Here is a 19,372-nt window from a genome sequence, read left to right as displayed (position 1 = left end):
TATGTAATCAAGGAGCAAAAGTTGGATTCTTGCCTAACTCTCTGACAAGCTGACCAGCGACGGTATAACAAGTAGGATAATCTGACTAACTCTACGACACGACTTCCATTCATGAAAACTAGACCTTACACTTCACACAATCACCACATTTTAACCCATACACTGATGAATATATTAGGAATTAATGGCAGATTTGAAAATGTGTATGCTACAAAAATACAACTGCAATCAAACATTAGCATGCCAATGTTCCTTTAACGTTTATAAGCATGCCCATATTTAAAACAGGTAAATTTGTTGAAATATCTTTTTTATAATGAAATCAGAAGGTTGTATTACATGCACAAAAATACAGTACATGCCAACAATATTTAACCCATTGAGGATGAGTCGCGAGTATACTCGGGCAGGTGTCTATGGGAAATGCATGTTGTAGCAAAATCAAACCATCCTTAACAGGTTAAAAAACACTTCAAATCACATAATGACTACAATAGAGGACTATATGATCTGTTTAGTTTGATTCTGTGAATTACACTGATCCTATCCCTTAACCCATTGAGGACAGGATAATTTTGCTACAACACGCATTTCTCATAGACCCCTGCACGAGTATACATGGGACTTGTCCTCAACGGGTTAACCTATCAACTCCCCAAAACAACACATCTTTGGTTTGGTACTGTATGTTTTTATCATAATTTTAATCATTTATTGGTGATAGATATATCATAAGGTAAAATGTATCATAAGGATTTCAAAAAATATTTCTCATTATAGCTCTTTGATTTTTATATATGATTGTTTATTTTGGTTACAGAATTATCAAAAGCCTGCAAATTACTACACCTAGAATTGATCCCCATAATGGCAACACATTCTGAAAGATCAAAGTTTAAAATTTCTCCCTAGATCTGGCAAATTTTCATAAATTTCTCTCTGATTTTGGCAACACATTCGAGAGGACTGACATTAAAGTTTCTCTGTGAAACTGGCAAATTTTATCAAAGTTCCTTCTGATCTTGTGCAGATTAAATGAATCCAATCAATCTATCAAAAATTTTATCTAAAATATAATAATTACACACAGTAGAATTCAAATTCAGATGTGCCAATTTAATGGTGTTGAGATGACGACTTTTGCTGCAAATTAACGAAAGGATTTGAAGGGTTAATTAAATTGATTTGGATGAAACTGAATCGGACATCTCACCTGTGACAGCAAGAGAATGGCAAGATCCACAAGCTACCTTGACGACCTCCTCTGGGTCCTCCAGCGGCTTGGGAGAAACAACCTCGGATCTAGCACCAGTCCCTAGCTGACCAAAGCTGTTGGCTCTGATTGGAAAATCATAAAAAAGGACAAAATAACATAAAAAACCAAATTTGTTATGTACTTCTCAAATAACAGAAGGAAATGGAAGTATGATAGACCATAGTCATACAGCTACCCTGGGCTAAAGCAGCCACAAGGACAAAATCTCCAGCAATGTGATGACCGGTGTAGAGAATTTCAATGTCCAAAAATTTAGAACTTTTGGACATTGAACCCTGAAAATTTTTAGATATGGCTCATGTGGACACATGAACATAATTGTTGTTGTCACACGACTGTAAATTTATGTCCAGAAAACCCCCTCATTTATCTCATCAATAAAATATTGCTACTTTGACATTGTGTTTGAGAGTTAAAATAGACTTAAAGGCTGTAAGTCCTGAGACATTCTACATGCAACACACAGTCAAGTTCTTCTTTTTCCTTTCCGACACACATTAACAAGAGGTGCAAGACATAGTATACATGTTACATGACCTATACCATTTTTTGAGGCACCCCCAGGACATTGTATTTAAATTCAATGATAAAATTCAAGCAGTAGCAAATCTCTTGGTCACATGTAACTAAGGGCAAGGAAAGATGTCTAAGTCAACACAAGATTGCTCATTTGATAGGGATGTGAATGGGAAGTATGACCATATTGCTTATTTTTTCCTGTCAAACTTTATATTCCATTTTCACAATCTTGCTATGGAGACATGATTGCCATTATATTTGACATATGAAGAAAAATTACAAATTAATAACATTTGATGACTAAAAAAAAAATAATAATGGAAAAAGCATTTCAAGTTAACAGCCCATTTTTCAAGATCTTAAATCATGAAATTTTCCCCAGAAACATAAACTAACATCAAGAACTCTTGTGTAACATTATAGCCAAGATTCCCCTGTGGCTGTAAAATGAGAAATTATCACATTTGAACACTAGTTTATATTGTTTTTTAAATGCCTAATACGTTCTCTCCAAAAAGCCATAATTTCATGTCTATTTCTTGTGCAAGCTCCCTATTACAACCACAAATCTATAAATGTTGCAATAATCTGTGAAATTACTCATCACCTGAGTCTTGATTTCGGAAACGATGGTCAGGTTTGCATTTTTTAGAATATTGTATCATATTCTGGAAAGTGATCATGAGAATGGGAGATCAGCAATCATGCCTGGTATTGACCCAAAAGGGTGCGCTTTTCAGAACAGATGGGCAAAGAAAATGCACCAGAAAACTTGCAATACAGACAGTCCAACTACTACATGGTGGAAATTAGTGACAGATGAAGCAATTCATGGATTATTAGGATGGCTTTTATATTCTTGCTTTATATACTGTTAGTTTAATACAGTAACTATACATGCTGAATATTTCACAAGGTTTTAATTCCATGTATTTCGCAAGTCAGATGCTATTTGCAAATTTACAAACATGCTAAAATATTAACTCTGATCCCAACCTGAATTTGATGTGCCTGCATACATTTCTCCATTCAGTACTGTATTCCATACTCGCAAATTTACCATTCTTGAAATTGTCAGGAAGTCCAGATTTGTTAAAAATTAGACTCGCTTATCACATGGCGTGTAGAGTATCAGACAGATAGTAAGAGCAAGCAGAAATTTAAAAAAAAAAATTTTTGGACATTCTCCCATATGGTCATACAAGAAACATCAAGAAGACAAAACACTATGCTAGATGTAGAATTTTAATGACTTAAACATACATAATATTCTACATGTCACTCTCCACATATTTGATGTGATTTTTTACTTTTCAATAGATGGGATAATGTATTGCATGATGTGTTGAGAAAGAAAAATCAAATAAGAGGGGTTTTATTAAAGGAAGAAAGGAAGTTCTTTGCAACAATGTTTCTCACCCACAGCCAGCCACATGACCTGTATCGAAGAGGAACAGAGTGAACTTCTCCCCGCAGGCGACCTGGGTGACCTTCCGATGCATGATGGGACGCAGGAGGTGGGGCAGGACCTGCCAATGAGAAAAGAGGATTTTTATTTTTTAAATGCAGCACTGCTCTCAGATGGCTAGATAGAGTAGTGTAGCTTTAAGCTACAAATTACTGCAGTTGTCTTACATGGTTTATGCTGAGAAAGCAACTGAGGAATATTTTAAAGTGACATTTGTTACGTAGTTTTTTTTTCTTTTTTCAAATGTTGCTCACGGTATGTGTAGAGCGCTTGCAGGGGATCAACCTGATCATATATTATGACAGGGCTTAACACTAACTTTTTTTGTCTGAACTCATACATCTGAAATTTTGGTGGTCCGAAATTAAAGCAAAAGTAACAGTCCACTTGGAATCCTTGTTGCCTGATTGGGCCACCAAAAGACAAATTTGGTGGTCCAACACCAATTTTTAGTGGCCCCGGGCCACCACAAATGCCAAGCCCTGATCATGATAGTCTGTGAATTCAAGCTATCAAGTGGCCACTATAGTAGCATTTATTTGATGTGGCTACTCAGGACAACTTATGAAGGCAACTTCCAACAACATATTTCTTTTGCACTCCCAATAGAACATGAGACATCAGACCTTTTTTAGAACACTTCAGAGCTCTGAAAAAGCATAACTTGAAACAGCCTACTTTTTCCCTTGCCACTGAAAAATAATGAAAAAAGAAGAAAAGAACTGAACATTTTTTGTGCAATATAAAATGCCATTTTGTCTACTTGCATTGACCATTCGGACAAATATGTTTAGGGATATCTGCAAGGGAGGGGTGTATGCCTCATCAACATGGAAACAGATTAGTAACACTAGCAAAAATTACACAAGAATAGCTGGGCATTTTGCCTGCCATATAACAGCACTATTCAAGATAAAAATTCTTACAACAATTTTTCCACTTCACCCTGGAGAAAGAATAAAGTAAGAAGTCGATCGATCCTCTACGTTTGATATATACCACTAGAATATATAAACTTACACATGTATGTATATATACACCTATACATTGATTTTATGTATTATCATTCGTATGATTGCCACAGAAAATGAAGTACATGAAGCCACTTTAAGAAAACCATTGAGGTCCTTTGTTTGTAAATGTCTTTTTCCATTTCCTTTCAAATGTGCCATAGCCTACAATGATATCCTACTGGACATCTTTTGAATTGCTACATGGCATTCAAGAATATTCAATACCTTCCGGTACTGTATCCAGCACATTTTTTTAACCACATCGTTGTGTAATTATAATTGCTCTATTCAAAAGCAGACAAATTTTGAAAAGCTAACTGCAAAAGCAAATGAATAGAAAATGCATTGAGTTGTTGGCAGTGAATAAGTGATGTGCTGAGTGACTCACACCACATTCTACATGTTTGAATGTCATATCATCCTTTGTGATAAAAGGTGGAAAATTGGAAGTTTTCACAGAGAATTTAGGACAAATATCTCTATGATTAAATGGAACGGCAGTTACTATGGTAACAGATATGTATTGTTTCTATTGCTTTTACACAGCGTATCAACTTTACTGCCAAAGATATGGAGGGAAAAAAAAAACTCTTTCACTCTGCTTCTTGCACAGAAGGAAAATGTCCCAGGTGATTTGTGGTTTGGATGCAAACTGGCTTTACAGATTGATCAGCACTTCATAAATTCCCAGAGTTCATATAGGGTTGCAAACAGTAAGACAGCAAGGTCCAGCTTTATATCCTAACACCCATTGTCTAAACACTGTTAGACACAGGCAATGTTTTGTCATCATTATTGAGGTTGAGTATCTACCAGTATCCTCAAATATCACCTAATCATCAACAAACTGAACACTACATCATCATGAAATATTATCAATATTTCAATGCTATCATAGACTGAGTGTTCAGTACGTGTATTTAAAATGTGGGTTGGGGATGACATATAAATCCCGCACTTCGCCAGTGGTGGCACTATAATCCCCTTTTTTCCCTCCAAAAATCATAACCAGAGACTACATAGCTATCATGCTGCAAGTAATGAAAGGTCATTTATATCACTACACAACATTGCTGTTATCTCAGAATTACACGATTTTGATATTTTTGATCCAAATAAATCAAACTTCACTGCTGTGTATGATGTAAACCTGTTTATCTAACTTCAATATAAGTTGAACATAGTCTCGAGTCGAACATAGTTTCAAGTCTGTGCAACTTGGGGACAGTATTTCATCTGGGTGATGTGTGTTTCTACTGTGGTATTTCTTTAAAGGGATCGTATAGTTTTGGTTGAGACCTAATTTAAGGTTTCTAACATTTTTGGTGAGATAATGAGAAACCTCTTATGAAATATGAAAGAGCATGTAGTTCCATGAGGAATTCAACATTTATTTGATGAAAATTGGTTTTGAAATGACAGAGATATCCAAAACAGAGCAATTGTAATAAATTGTGGGACCCACATTTTATTACGATTGCTTTGTTTTACTTTGTTTTTGGATGTTTCAGTCATTCCAAACCCAATTTTCATCAAATAAACTTTGACTTCCTCTAAGAATGGTATGTTCTGTACTATTTCATAAGTGTTTTCTTGGTATCTCGCAAAAAAGTTAAAAGCCCAATTTTCATCTCCACCAATACTGTACCATCCCTTTAAACCCGTACACATTCAGTAAATTGTTAATTATTGACTTATTATGGTATGAAAAAAATCTGAAGTTGATGGTGTCCACAGTATCTAACTTTGTTGAATTGTGGTGAGCTACAAAACCATCAAAGTACACGTCTGCACACTTCAGTTCAGAATTTGAGTAACCACTAATTATAGTGCCTTTTATCTCCTTCAATATGTTCATAATCTTTAAAAAAATGTTCTTTAGTGTTTACTCTGCTAACTATTTTTGTATTGATCAATTACTGCACACAGAGCCCAAATCATCAATGCTATAACAAGCAAGGCACCAACCTGATGATAGAATTAATATCAATCACCACAAATTTGTGAGAATGCCCACATATACATATATTTTTTGACCAAACAGTATGTTAGTAAACACAACCATGATATGTGGCTAAATATAACTCACACATTAACAAACAACAACTCTAATACATGCCATGAGGAGACAAGTATACATCAATAAGATAAAATATAAATATAAGATATATTCAAAGTGAGTGATTCAGAATTAATTACAAAGAAATATTGCCATCCAACTGAAATTCTGAGGTAAATTAGATTGCCATTATTAATGTTGCAAAGCTGATGCCCAGAATATATGAAGCCACTCATGAAAACAAATTGAAAAATCACTCACATGGGAATTCTAAATTCTCCAAATGCTAGGCAATAATTTGTCCAACTTTATATCCTTATACCTACTACCCAAAATCACATACCCCCAACCCTCCAAAATAGGAAAGCCTACAACCACATCAACATACTTTTGAGACAATTAACTCTGAAATTTAAATGGAAGCATGATTACATGATTTCAGTGTTAAACTAGGTTTATTTAAAACATCATGGTAACATTCTTCATAGAGACAAAATTTAATCTATATTTCAAAACATCCTTGAATTTTGAAATTTGAGCTAGTAATAATACTACACTTTTCAGTTAAGAAAATAATCAAATTTCATACTTTCCAGACAAACCATCACCTCATAATGAAGTTCTGTTTGTTTAGGTTCAATGTCTGTGACTTATCATGGTGATGGGTTGCAAATTAAAGTTGAGCTGTGTGGAGTGTCAAAGTGGGAAAAGCAGGACTTTGTGTATTTGTAAAGTGCATTCATTCATTTGCTAATGATAATTTTGTGCTTGTTTTAATATGCTTCAATCTCTCTATGCTCCTTTTATCATTTGATATTTTAATGTTTAAATTGCAGTATGTGTATGATTTTTGTTTTCAAGGGTACATTCTATTTTAACAAGCCTCTGGCTTTCTCAGAACAGTACCTGCTACATTTTGTAAACATTTCATATCGAAACGATTTTTATTACTGAATAAATGTATGAATTGAATTGAATTGAATTGAATACCACCCCCCCCCTAAAAAAAAAAATGCAAACTAAAACATTTAGAAACAAAAAGACTATTTAGTGGCACACTGCCTATACCAGCTATGAACAATCAATTCAACTTAAAATGGTGACTGTTAGTCCTGGCAGTGTAAAACTGACAATTTATATTTTAATACTGTTTTACACACATACCTCATTCAAAGCATTTAGGGCTGTGTAGCAAACAATTGTTATTCTGGTAAAAAGCTATGACATTAAAACATGAACTTTCATTAACACAGAGGGATATATTCTAGTATTAATTTGATTTTGCTCTTTTGGGGTTTTGTTTGTTGTTGTTGTGAGGTTTTTTAAGCTTGGCCATTATTCAGGACTGGTTTCATGAATTGGAAGGAAATAGGACAACCATGATATAAATTTCAGACAAGTGAACAAAATGACAGAAATGAAACAAGATGAAATTATTAGTACGATGAATGATGCTGAGTCAAATCAATGTTAGTATCAGGTGAATATGATGTGTAAAATGATGCAACACAGAGCAGCATTGCAAATAAAATCCACATTATCTGGGTGAAAGTCGATGGAAAAAAAAACAACAATCATAATTTGCCATCAGTTTCACATTGGGTACTGAGAAAGCCACAAAGCAATGAAATTGAATGTTGATGTTATCTCGTCAAAACTGTGTGGCTTCAATGAAGATTTTGTTATATTCCACAGGCAGCAATGAATCACTTCCATGTTTGCCATACAGAAATGAGGATTAACCTTCCCTTCATCTTCTGTGTGTCACAAAAATTCAATAATATGATCTCTCCTACTGTTGATTTTAACTCTGATCATTTTTTTTTTGGTGACATATGTATCGGCCATTGTAGCGACCAAAGATGTACAAAGTTCAGGAGAGCCAAAAATGCAGTCTGCGGAGGTTTCAGCAATAACTGTCCACTGACGAGGTAAGAATGTTATGTTATATACAATGGAAAAGAAGCACATGTTTTCACCTGCAATCTTTTGCCTTGAATCTGTCATGAATGGAAAGTAAAATGCCACATTACACAGCCAATAACATTTTTGCAAATATATATAATTACTTTTATAATTAATATCTTCACACCTTTGGAGCATTTTTAAAGATTAATCACTGTAATGAGACTTGATAAGGCATTGGCAAAATAAAAGAAAAATTAATTGCTTTTGCTTTGAATAATTGGGGCTTTAAATAAGGTGTACATTGTTACACACTCGTACAACAACCTGAATCTTGGATGGGCTTCGGGGTTGTTTACATGTTTGTTTGTTACCTTTGTTTGCTTTTGTGTTTGGTGCAGAGGGGAATGATGGACAAGGTGGAATTAATGTACCACATCTTGGGGGTGCAGCAGGGGTGCAGACCTTACGGATGGCAGTGTCTGTTTGGTTTGCTATAGGGGTGTGTCTAACTAGGCGTGCACTTTTGTGGGATGCTTTTTTTTTACAGATTGGTAAAGTGATGTGAACACTTCTCCTGTCTATACCTCCAGGGGGCGCTCTCTTCCGGCCACTTGGTCTATGAGTCGTTCCTTCATGACCTGCCAAGGAAAATCTTGATTGCTTCATTACCTCTACCAACTTCTCGTCTAGAAAAATATACTACCACCCATCCAATTAATTTTTTTCCAAGCAATTTTCAATCTAAACTACAGTTTATATTATTCTTTCTTATATAGACTTTACACCTGAAGGACTGCTACTCTGATAACAGGAATTAATAGATATGAGCAAAAACATTAATTGAGACTTCTTCAGAAATATTAAAAGAAACTCATTTGACAGCAGTGTGTATCAATACCAACATCTTTGAAGTGAATTTAGACTTAATTATCACACCCTATTATGAAAAAGACAGCATCCACAGGATACCAACAATTACAGGACAAATACTTTGAATAGCAGTAATGTCAAACAACAAAATTAGCAAGTAAAATTTCTTTCAGGAAGATACAAATGGAAAATGAAAGGCAAACTTGTGGCTGTCAAAAGCATCCCCCCCCCCACAAAAAAAAGCCTTTCCTGTAACACTATCAATGCTAGAAGACTTTAGCATTGCATAGAAGAAATGAATAAACTTATGTAGCATTTGGATTCCCATTTGATTTACCACTCATAAATCTTTGGCAAACTACTACTTAAACTTAACTGACACAGACATTAGCCTAAGATTATAATGTTTCATTAATCACTGCTACTTGGCAGTGTAGCAATGCTCACTGTTAATCGTACACAGGCAATACACTTCTGTTATCAAGTGCAAAACCCACACTTCAACTCAGGCAATACAAACACTTGTGAGCAATACCAAAGAGTGATAACAAAACTTGGGGGGGGGGGGGGGGGGAGAGAGTTCTGATTGATACAGTAAGACAGAGATGAGAAATCAAATAATTTTAGGTGACGTGTTCTCGTTGAAACATGGGGAAGTGAGGCCGTCTCTGAAAAATTGGGATGCAACTTTCTCGCTTGGAAATAATTGTTTGGAACATAGTGCTATTAACCTTCAGTATCTGGCTACACTGAGTTGATATCTTGAGCCAGAATGGATCCCTGCTGCACAAGGGTCTATCTTTAAACCACTCGTCACTAAACCGCCCGAAACCGCCCATATTATTACTCCTTACAATGCCCAAAACCGCCCGTCTGCTGTTTTATAGTTGAATGCTTTACCATTTTTTGTGTTTTCATATAAAATATATTACAATGTAACTTGAATGAGGTCAAAAGTCAACAAAAGTACATTATGGTCAGAATTACTTCTGTGACACATAAGTTTCATGGAAAAGTCTTAAATAATAGGCTTTCAAATAAACATAACTTACAATAGACAAAAATAAACATGTTGTGAGCTATTTTGCATAATTTAGAAAGTTGTCAAAATGAGAGTAATATTGCTGTACCTTCCAGGGAGCAATAGGCCATTATGTACAGAATCTTCAGTGGCAAAAGGGTTAATAGAACTAAACAGAGTCAGCCAAGCAACCTTACTCGGAGCCAGTCAGCTGATTTCTATATATTTTCCTTTAACGGCAGTCGAGTACTATTCTGGGATACTATGTCAGAAAGTTTTTTGAGGCAACAGGGCCAATATATCTGGGTATGATTTGACAGATTTATATTTCCCTCAAGCACACTGGTGTGGCATTAAAAGAAAATATATAAAAAGAGAGAACGAGAAAAGATTACTTTGTATTATCATTTTTGTTTGTTTGTTTGTTTGTTTTTTAGTGAGGAGAGGTTCATATAAAACATTATTCCACATAATAGAGTCTGAAAATTCTCAGTGGAATACCAAAATAAATCTTTTGTCTTTAACTGTTCGATGGACCCATTAAAGGGAAAATAGAAACATAGGAAGTATCACAACCCGCTACTAATAGTATACAAGAGATGGATATAATTTGCTCCATAAACACTCAAAAGCATCAACATATTACAATCTATTTTCATATAAGATAATTTTCAACCTTACCCACATACTAATACATTGCATCTGGATTTGCCTTACAAAAAAACTTACATTCTATAACTTTTGAACACATTGCCTGATATTCCTCAAACTTCACTGATGTGTACTACTAATATTTCTGTATTTACTGACTCCACATGCAAATTTGAGGTAAATTCTTCTACAAGCTCATGCTATCAAACTATTACTCTTTAGAATATTCATTGTAAGCAGTAGGAGGGGATTTAATGATTCATTTTTAGTATACAGTTGTTGGTAGAATGATTATCCTTTACAGTGGCAGATCCAGAGGGGGCGCACCGGACACGCAACCCCTCTTTATTCTTTGTTAAAACAAAAGAAATAAAAAGAAGAAGATAAAATGAAACCCAGAAGTAGCACCAGAAATATTTTTTGCACCCCCCTTTATGGAATTCCTAGGTCTGCCCCTGCTTTAAATAATCTTTGTAAAATTGAGTGCAATCTCTCCACATAAATTGCATGATTAGAACTCCATATGCCATTCTTGCACTTGTACTGTATCCCACAAAATGGGTGGAACATGTAACTACTAACCTTCACAGGTGTTCTGTTGTAAAATTTTACATCATTGTTCACTGTTCTGTGTGGGCCGAAAATGGAAACAGTTAATATTCAGTTGCTCATGTAGTTTGGGGAAAAAAAATGTCACTGTCTTAGTTACAAAGCCAATCCACTTCACACCCTATTAAAAACTATGCCCACAAGTATATATCTGAACCTTCAAGATATTATGTCATGTTTTTCTTTCACATTTCCATCTTGACAATACAGTTTTTTTCATCTTTCTTTGGGACCATTCATCATATTGACTATACAGTCGATTTGAAGAAATTATCTTATCAGAGAAGTGTGGTAATTACACGTCTGGATTACCCTACTGAATGGGATCAAAGTATCAACTTCTTTCATTTCTTGAATGCGTAATCTTTTCAGGAAGAATAGAAAGCTGAGACATCAATTATCTACTTTTGGATTTTTTTTCTCTCTCTTGACTTGTGATAGGCTCTTAAATGCTCTAGACATGAAACGATGTGCACTGCATTGTTACTGAACATTTATCTTCAAGAATTCCTGTACTTGTGTATACTTACATAGAGCAAGTGTTGTGTCTGCCCCTACATTTATCAAACAATGCATCTGCCATGCATTCATTGAATAGCCTCATTGTCTCCAATTGTTTAGAAGTGCTCCCCATTTGATTTTGAAATCTTTGCAATTAAACACATAGGTCTTGGATGCTTTGTCCATTTTCTCAGATTATACTATACTTCTGTGTATGTAGTATGTGTGTGTGTGTGTGTTGTAGTTGTTGTTTTGGGGAATATGTTTTATTTTAGATGAAATGTATTTCCATTTTCTTCTTTGGTAATTGCTGTATTATTACCATTTCCATTTGTTAAATTGAAACATGAAAATGTATAATTATTATTCTCTTATGTTGCGAAGAGACTGGTGAACCATGCAAATGTTGCAGTCCATTCGAAATGCTGAGGAAGTCGCGAATCCAACACAGGACTGCTGGGATTGCAGACCAGGCTGAAAAATTGGAAATGTTGGATCTGGCTCACATCACCCACCTGGTTCTCCTTGTAGTTCTTGATGCGGAAGTCGTAGCCCAGCTGGGCGTAGAAGTTGTTCCCGCAGCTGTAGGCACGGCCGTTCTCCAGCCACACCACGGTGTGCCTGCTACCACAGACCACGCCCGCCACCACGGAGTCATGTTGGGCCAGCTTGAGCCTCTGAGGGGTGGTATGTGTCACCTTCTCACCACAGCCCAACCTACACATACATATACATATTTATATCAATCACAAGTATTAGATTTTGAAGGCTTAATAGAGTGCCAGAAAACCTCTCTTCCCCCCACCCAAAAAAAAAAAAAATCAATACATGAAATAAGTTAATATTGCAAACAAATATACAAGGGATCTCTGTATACACATAATGTATACATTCATAGTTTAACTCTTCATGTGCCATGGTGGAAACCCCCTGTGTGCCACATTATTCTGAGACATCACCATTTTCATGCTTTGAGAAAACATTCTGTTTTTCACATCTATGTTACTTCTACAGATTTCTGTTTAGCTCGACTTATAGTGATTAAAATGTAGAGAAAATGGAAAGCTTTGCTTTGATGTAAATTGTCTGACAAATCTGTGATAGTTTTTCTTTCAAATGACAAGTAGCTAATTTACTGTAGAGGCATGTCTTCTGCACACAAAACAGTGACAGAAACTTCGAATTTAAGCGCAAATCCAGTACATAACACCATTTGTTAGTCAATCACCACATAAAATGCAAGCTATATGTGAGAGGAACGGAAACGCGAGACACGCTTTCATTGTATTGCGGCATTTGGTGATTTATCGAGCGGTTTGGGCGGGTTTGTGTGTTTGCGCAGAATATGCGAAGTTGGCACGCCGTCGACCGAGTCGGACATGCGAACGTGGCACATAAAGAGTTAAACTACCTGTGCTCCATTTGTATTTTGCAATGCTCTTTTATATTAAAGATAACATAATCATATTAGGCCTATGCTTGATTTAATGCAAATATCACTATAAGACCAACATTCAGCAAGCAACACTTTCATTATACTACTGTACTAGATGCATTATCTAAATTCTGTACACTTTCATCACAGAAGTCACTTTATGTTGTCCCACATGACTTTTCTTGTAGTATTTACTTTAGGAGTCTATGCTCCTAAGTAAATTTCCCAAAGGTCTGCTACCTTTTATATAAGAATTGGTAACTACCTTCAATATCAATGATGCAGGTTGTTGTTTTTTTTTTACTTTTTCTGACATTGAATCAAGAGAAATGCAGTAATAGTACCTAAATATCATGTGTTCCAGCTATTGAAGGAAGGGGGAAAGGGGAAACTATAAGTTTAATTAATGAGACCTTGTCATTCACTTATTCCTTGATTATAGAGAGTGGAACACCACTTATTTCTTAACACTGTTCCATCTTGCCTGTAGCAAGATTTTACTACATAAACATTTGGAGTCGTGACCAAAATTCTACTTACTGTCCACTGTTGCCATTCCCCCAAGTCAGTATTTCATCTTTATCTGATATAGGAAAAGACGGAGGGAGAGAGATATACAAATTTTCATTGTAAAGCAATGACTGCACATGTGAATTATACCACAAACTAGAAAAAATATGAATACTTTCCAAATAGAATGTAAACTATATGTGTCTCTACACTCCACTAAGACAAAAAATCAAGCAGCATTAATAAGTAGAATACCAGCTGCTATCATTTCTTTTTCATGTGTATATGTTTCTCTGTGAATATGATTTTTATATCACTAAACAAAATTTGAGTAAAGAATGAAAAAAAGCAAGTGAACAATTCAAGTGTCATTTAGATATAGTGGTATTGAATCTCCTTGGCATTGTAATCAATGTAATGGCTTTACCTATATCATTCTTTTTCCTCACCACTTTGGCATGAATGCATGCTGAATAATATATTGATTTCTGATGAACACAGTCCTTTCCACGCAGACAACAATCTGTCTCATGTACAGAAATATATAGTGACATACCTTTGAAATATATTCTTGTATTCCTATATTTTGTCTCATTTATATCTCATTCAAATGGGAAGTGGGGGCATCATTAATTCAAACACTCTGAAAAATGAAATGGCAAATCAACATTTTAAATTTTGTCACTCCTCTATCCTTTTGTTAAATGTTCAATTTAACACTCAAAATGCTAAATTTAAGACTCAAAATTTTGAAGTATCATTTCAGGAACAGTAAATCTAACATTTTGAGTGTTAAATGTAAAATCTACAAAAAGGCTGGAGTGACATTTGAAATGTTGATATAACATTTCGTTTTTCAGAGTGAAGGACATTGCGAGTATGATATTCTACTCTCTGACATGTCTTTGGCGACACAAGCAAGACCAAGGGGTCGCACGGTTCTAGCAAAGACTACTCCACGTCAAGCACTCTCTTGACATAATATATTGATTTGAGTTTGAAGCAGCTGTATGCATTGATTGGGGTATAATACTCTTCTTCCCATATATCACTCACTTGAATGCACAGAGATAAAGATCTGTCAGTCATGGGGATCACTTCCCTTTATTTATGCCCAGCAGAAATCAATGAATTCCTCATTTTGCATTGCTGACGACAGAGATGGTTGGCTTTGATATGGACAACGACGCACCTTGACATTTTTGGCAAAACAGTCAACTAACCCATAGGAATCTCACAACTACGTCAGTTTGGGGTGATGCATGATAATGGTGAGAATACGTTTGCTGGGGAGACTGCCAAACAGGAGTGTAAACAGTATTCACTCTTTCTCATCTTATCTCCCCAACTGAACAGTAATGCATATAACTGTTGTTGTATTATTATGCAGGAGCAGTGATCTGTAGGTGAACTATTCAAAACTGTTTCGTATCAACAAAAGTATACCCTAATGTATATTAACAATTATGATAATACAAAATCTCCAGAATTTGTCATTTACTCTTCTTACCTACCACATATTTATCTTTTTTCTGCATTAAAATCAGCCTCATGTCAGTATAGTGTAAAAAACAGTGCTGGGTCTATATATTTACTACCAATTTGTTGCTATACTGCTCCAAGATTTCATTTGAAAAGTCAGTACTATCACTGAGATTAACCCCCACCCCCCCCCCCCCCCAAAAAAAAAAAAGGAGGTTCAGGAAAACAAACTAAAGATACTACTTAAAAGAAGATTATTCAAGTATGAGGGCAGTATCTAGAATTCATAAACATGTGATAAAACAACATTCCTTCTTACACTGTCCTTACAGTTAAGCTGAAATTACTTCAGCATATGGCTATTCAAAGAGCTAATATCTTCATGTTAACATTTATATAATAACCTTCTACCCTGCTACGAATACAGTGCTCAGAATGCAGGTAAAATCTTACATTAAAAGTGAGGAGGGAGCAATAATGTATTAATGATACAAACTTTATAACAATTCAAGGCACATTCTTACTTACAAGAATGCTGGCAAAATCATCACACTGATGATCTCACAGATTCTGTACTTCTGGAAATTACATAAGATAAATTGTCATATACACTGTACTATGATTTAGGGCCCATCATACCTTCACATTGAGAAATCTATGACATTTCTGGTTAGTAGGTTACTTAACTACAAATTATTGGGGCTGCATAGATTATATTAACCAACCAGGGCTCTAATTTTTCATTCGTAAAGTGGTGATAGAAAAGTGATGATGCCTATAAAAGTAATGTGTGTGTTGTTGGCCCTCACCGGTAACTACAGCTGTATGGCTTGCCCCGCAGGCCACATGCTTGATGCGATGCGGACCGACAAGCTTCTTGACCTGGTCAACAAGGGCGCCCTCCGAGCCGACGTTCTCATCGTTCCCACCGTGGCCGTGCTGTCCAAATTCGCCCCCGCCCCAACAGAGCAGCTGTCCATCACCCTGACCTGGGTCGTTGACCCCTGACCCAGAGGTCATCACTTCCATGGCCTCAGGATGAGACATGACCTTTGTCCCCTCATGAATCAATCTGAATCAATGACAAAAGAAAGATATCTATAAAGAAGGCAAAAGTTAGAAGAAAAACTAGAGAAGCACTCGTAGAGTGCAAACCTCCACCAAGCAGCTCATTTCCACCCAGACACACATGCTGAAAATCCCCAAATTTCCCAGTTTATAGAAGCCCTTTGTTTACGTCATCAGCTTCTAGCTGCGCAGTGCCTTGCCCGAGCAGAGCACGCGCTTTAGAGCGCAGTGCACGTATGCAAACCGCAAGTACACTCAGCTTGAACTCCCAAGTTCATTGACCCTATCAGCCAAAAGATGGAAATCCGTCAAAAAACCCATAAAAATTGCCAGATCAGTACCAAAATTTAATCATTTGCTCCTTGTGTCATTATCAATTTTTCCTGCAAGTTTCATTCAAATCCATACACAACTTTTTGAGCTATTTTCTAAACAGATTAACAAACCAACAAACAAACCAACCAATGCCGATGAAAACACAACCTCCTTCCTTGGCAGAGGTAAAAATCAACTTAATTGAGGATTTCATTTCTCGGATTTTAACATCTCAGACTTTCAGACCTTGAATGTAAACACACTGAAGTCAGAGAAGCACACACTACAAAAGAGGGTTTTTGTACTTAACATGCATGAGTCAGCATTATCAGTTTTGTTGACCTTGTATTATACCATAGTGTACCCATCTGAATGTCACAAAACATGCTGTGAAAAGCACCTCATACGGTCTATGTCCCAACTCACTCAAGTGAAAACAAATTAATCATAACTATGAAATAATCTTGAGACTCCAATTACTCATCCTGATTAAGAATTTTATTTCTCAAAAGTTTGCAAAGCAGGCATCAAGACGCAATAATGATTTTCTTTGAACACCACGAGCAAGCCTAACTGCCTGGGTGTAATGAGAAGTAATATATCCCATCTTTGTTCAATGGAAGCAAATCTATTCACATGGATTCAGGAACAATTATCACATATATCTAATCAAGAGACACATGATATTAGAGCTGTGACTGTGAACAATACATTGTCAGATCAAACTCATAACAATGGAGCTTTTTGTTTGGACATTGCCTTGAACAAGACCATCTACTTGCCATGTGTAATCTATCTCCGTGGAGATGTGATGTATCCATGGCGATGCCATGTACACATACGCACCCAATGGACTTACGGAGTTCTCAGAGAGAATAATGGCATACTTTGTGTGTCATGGCCCATTCCATTCAAGGAAGTGTTTCTCCATTATTCCAAGTTACATAGCTCTGTTGAAATGGCACAATTTGCTAATGTGGGTACAACATCAAAATATATTGAGAGGTCATGAGAAATTGTAGAACTACGAGAACAAGAAACTGCCAAGTTTGTAAATCTATGAAAAAATGAAGTTATGTTGCATAAGGATATATTTTGCAGGAATTTTGATGACAAAAAATTAAAACTCTGCAAATTCTTATTTGATTTTTTGTATCAACATATCAGAATTTGTTCGAGAATAAAGTTTTCCCCCTGTTTTGACTTTGTGGTACATATGGCTCAGATGGAAGTCATTTCATTGGATATAGACGCACTCAATCACTGATTCATAAATGGTGACTGTGCAAGGCAGAGGAAAGTACAAAATGGCCTTCTCTTGAATACTGTCCTTCTTTAACTTGAAGCTCTTTTTTAAAAATGTCTAAACATTATGGGAATTACCACACTCTAGAAGTGATGAATAGGAATAGCGTAACTGTCAACAATAAACATGTGATCCCAATGATGACTTTGTCTTGCCTTCAAACGGTACTCGAGCACTACCCCTCCCTGGACATTCTTTAGGGAACAAGGGATATCAAACAAAATAAGAAAATAAACAAAAATCACTAGATCATTTCACATCACCCCATAAAGACCAACAGACAATGCAGATAAATGCACTCACTTCCATGTGAGTAAGCACTTAACCCATTGAAGACTAGTCCCGTGTATACTCGGGCAGGTGTCTATGGAAAATGCATGTTGTAGCAAAATCAGCCCATCTTCAACAGGTCACACACAATCTATTCTTGAAATATGCGTTATGGTTCCTGGTATGACGATGCCCTGTAATTGCCCATTCCGGATACTGCAAGACAATCCAATACTTTTTTCCTGATTACTTACCATCTGAATTCAAACAATGTAGATTCTCTCCAAATATTTCAACTCAGTTTCACGTGGATGACTAGCTTGTAACATCAGAACTTTGGCATGGTTGTCAAAAAATGAATTGCAAAGAAGAAAATGAAAAAAAAAAGAAACAAAATTACAAGCCAGATTCTCCAGTAACACAGTATTCTCTCTTCAACAGTCTGGCAGCACAATCATTGTTCAGCAGCCAAACATATCAGTTACACTGCAAGCGCAAAGACTGCTGGTTACATAATCTAAGACAAAAAGATAACACGAACAAGACAAGGAAGGCAAATATATCTCCATGCCTGGCTGCAGAAATAATTAAACGGTACACGCCGCTCCAGGCAATCTACAACCTGCCTCTGAATTCAATGATTTGACTGCTATGCAAACAAGTCACTGTCTATTGTTGTGTTTTGTTTTGTTTTTTTGTTGCAAGACATGAGTAGCAAATCAAGCATTGAATAGTTCCCTGAACATGTCACGGTTGAGTAAATTTATTTTAAGCTTTTTACCATATCACAGAGTCAACAAAATGCACCTTGATCAATTCATTGAAAGAGTGCCTGGCCATTTAAAAAGAAAAAAAAAGATGTTAATCAAGGAGCTACACAGCTCTTTTATTAATTCCACATAACATTTTCTGTCTGGGTTTGCTGTATGATCATGGTTTCTATAAAAAAAAACCCCACACTTGCCAAAGACAATTAACAAAATATATGCATCATACTTCATTTGTGAATTTCAGTTCAAGTACAAAAATAATCAAATATGATTGATGATGATGATATATACAGGAGATATTTGATACTTTTAAGGGACATT

At 35.8% G+C, this 19,372-nt stretch overlaps 1 protein-coding gene across 1 annotated transcript in view; it reads right to left on the bottom strand.

The window, feature by feature from the left end:
• Nucleotides 1–16,377, bottom strand: part of LOC139721148 (uncharacterized) — a 177,684-nt gene extending 161,307 nt beyond the window's left edge. The window contains exons 1-6 of the mRNA XM_071632479.1: nucleotides 16,132–16,377; nucleotides 13,871–13,913; nucleotides 12,411–12,612; nucleotides 8,828–8,881; nucleotides 3,215–3,324; nucleotides 1,214–1,338 (exon numbers count right to left, since the gene is read on the bottom strand). Of these exons, the coding sequence (XP_071488580.1) occupies nucleotides 1,214–1,338; nucleotides 3,215–3,324; nucleotides 8,828–8,881; nucleotides 12,411–12,612; nucleotides 13,871–13,913; nucleotides 16,132–16,369 (772 nt within the window). The 5' untranslated portion in view covers nucleotides 16,370–16,377. The remainder of the gene's footprint in view (nucleotides 1–1,213; nucleotides 1,339–3,214; nucleotides 3,325–8,827; nucleotides 8,882–12,410; nucleotides 12,613–13,870; nucleotides 13,914–16,131) is intronic.
• Between the last annotated feature and the right edge of the window lie 2,995 nt (nucleotides 16,378–19,372).

The sequence above is a fragment of the Diadema antillarum genome, unplaced genomic scaffold (genome assembly GCF_040938485.1).
Source record: "Diadema antillarum isolate AM-2024a unplaced genomic scaffold, OU_Dant_1.0 scf00000139, whole genome shotgun sequence".
Taxonomy (NCBI): Eukaryota; Metazoa; Echinodermata; class Echinoidea; order Diadematoida; family Diadematidae; genus Diadema; species Diadema antillarum.
The sequence above is the reverse complement of the archived record's forward strand: the minus strand, read 5'-3'. Positions and strand labels throughout refer to the sequence as shown.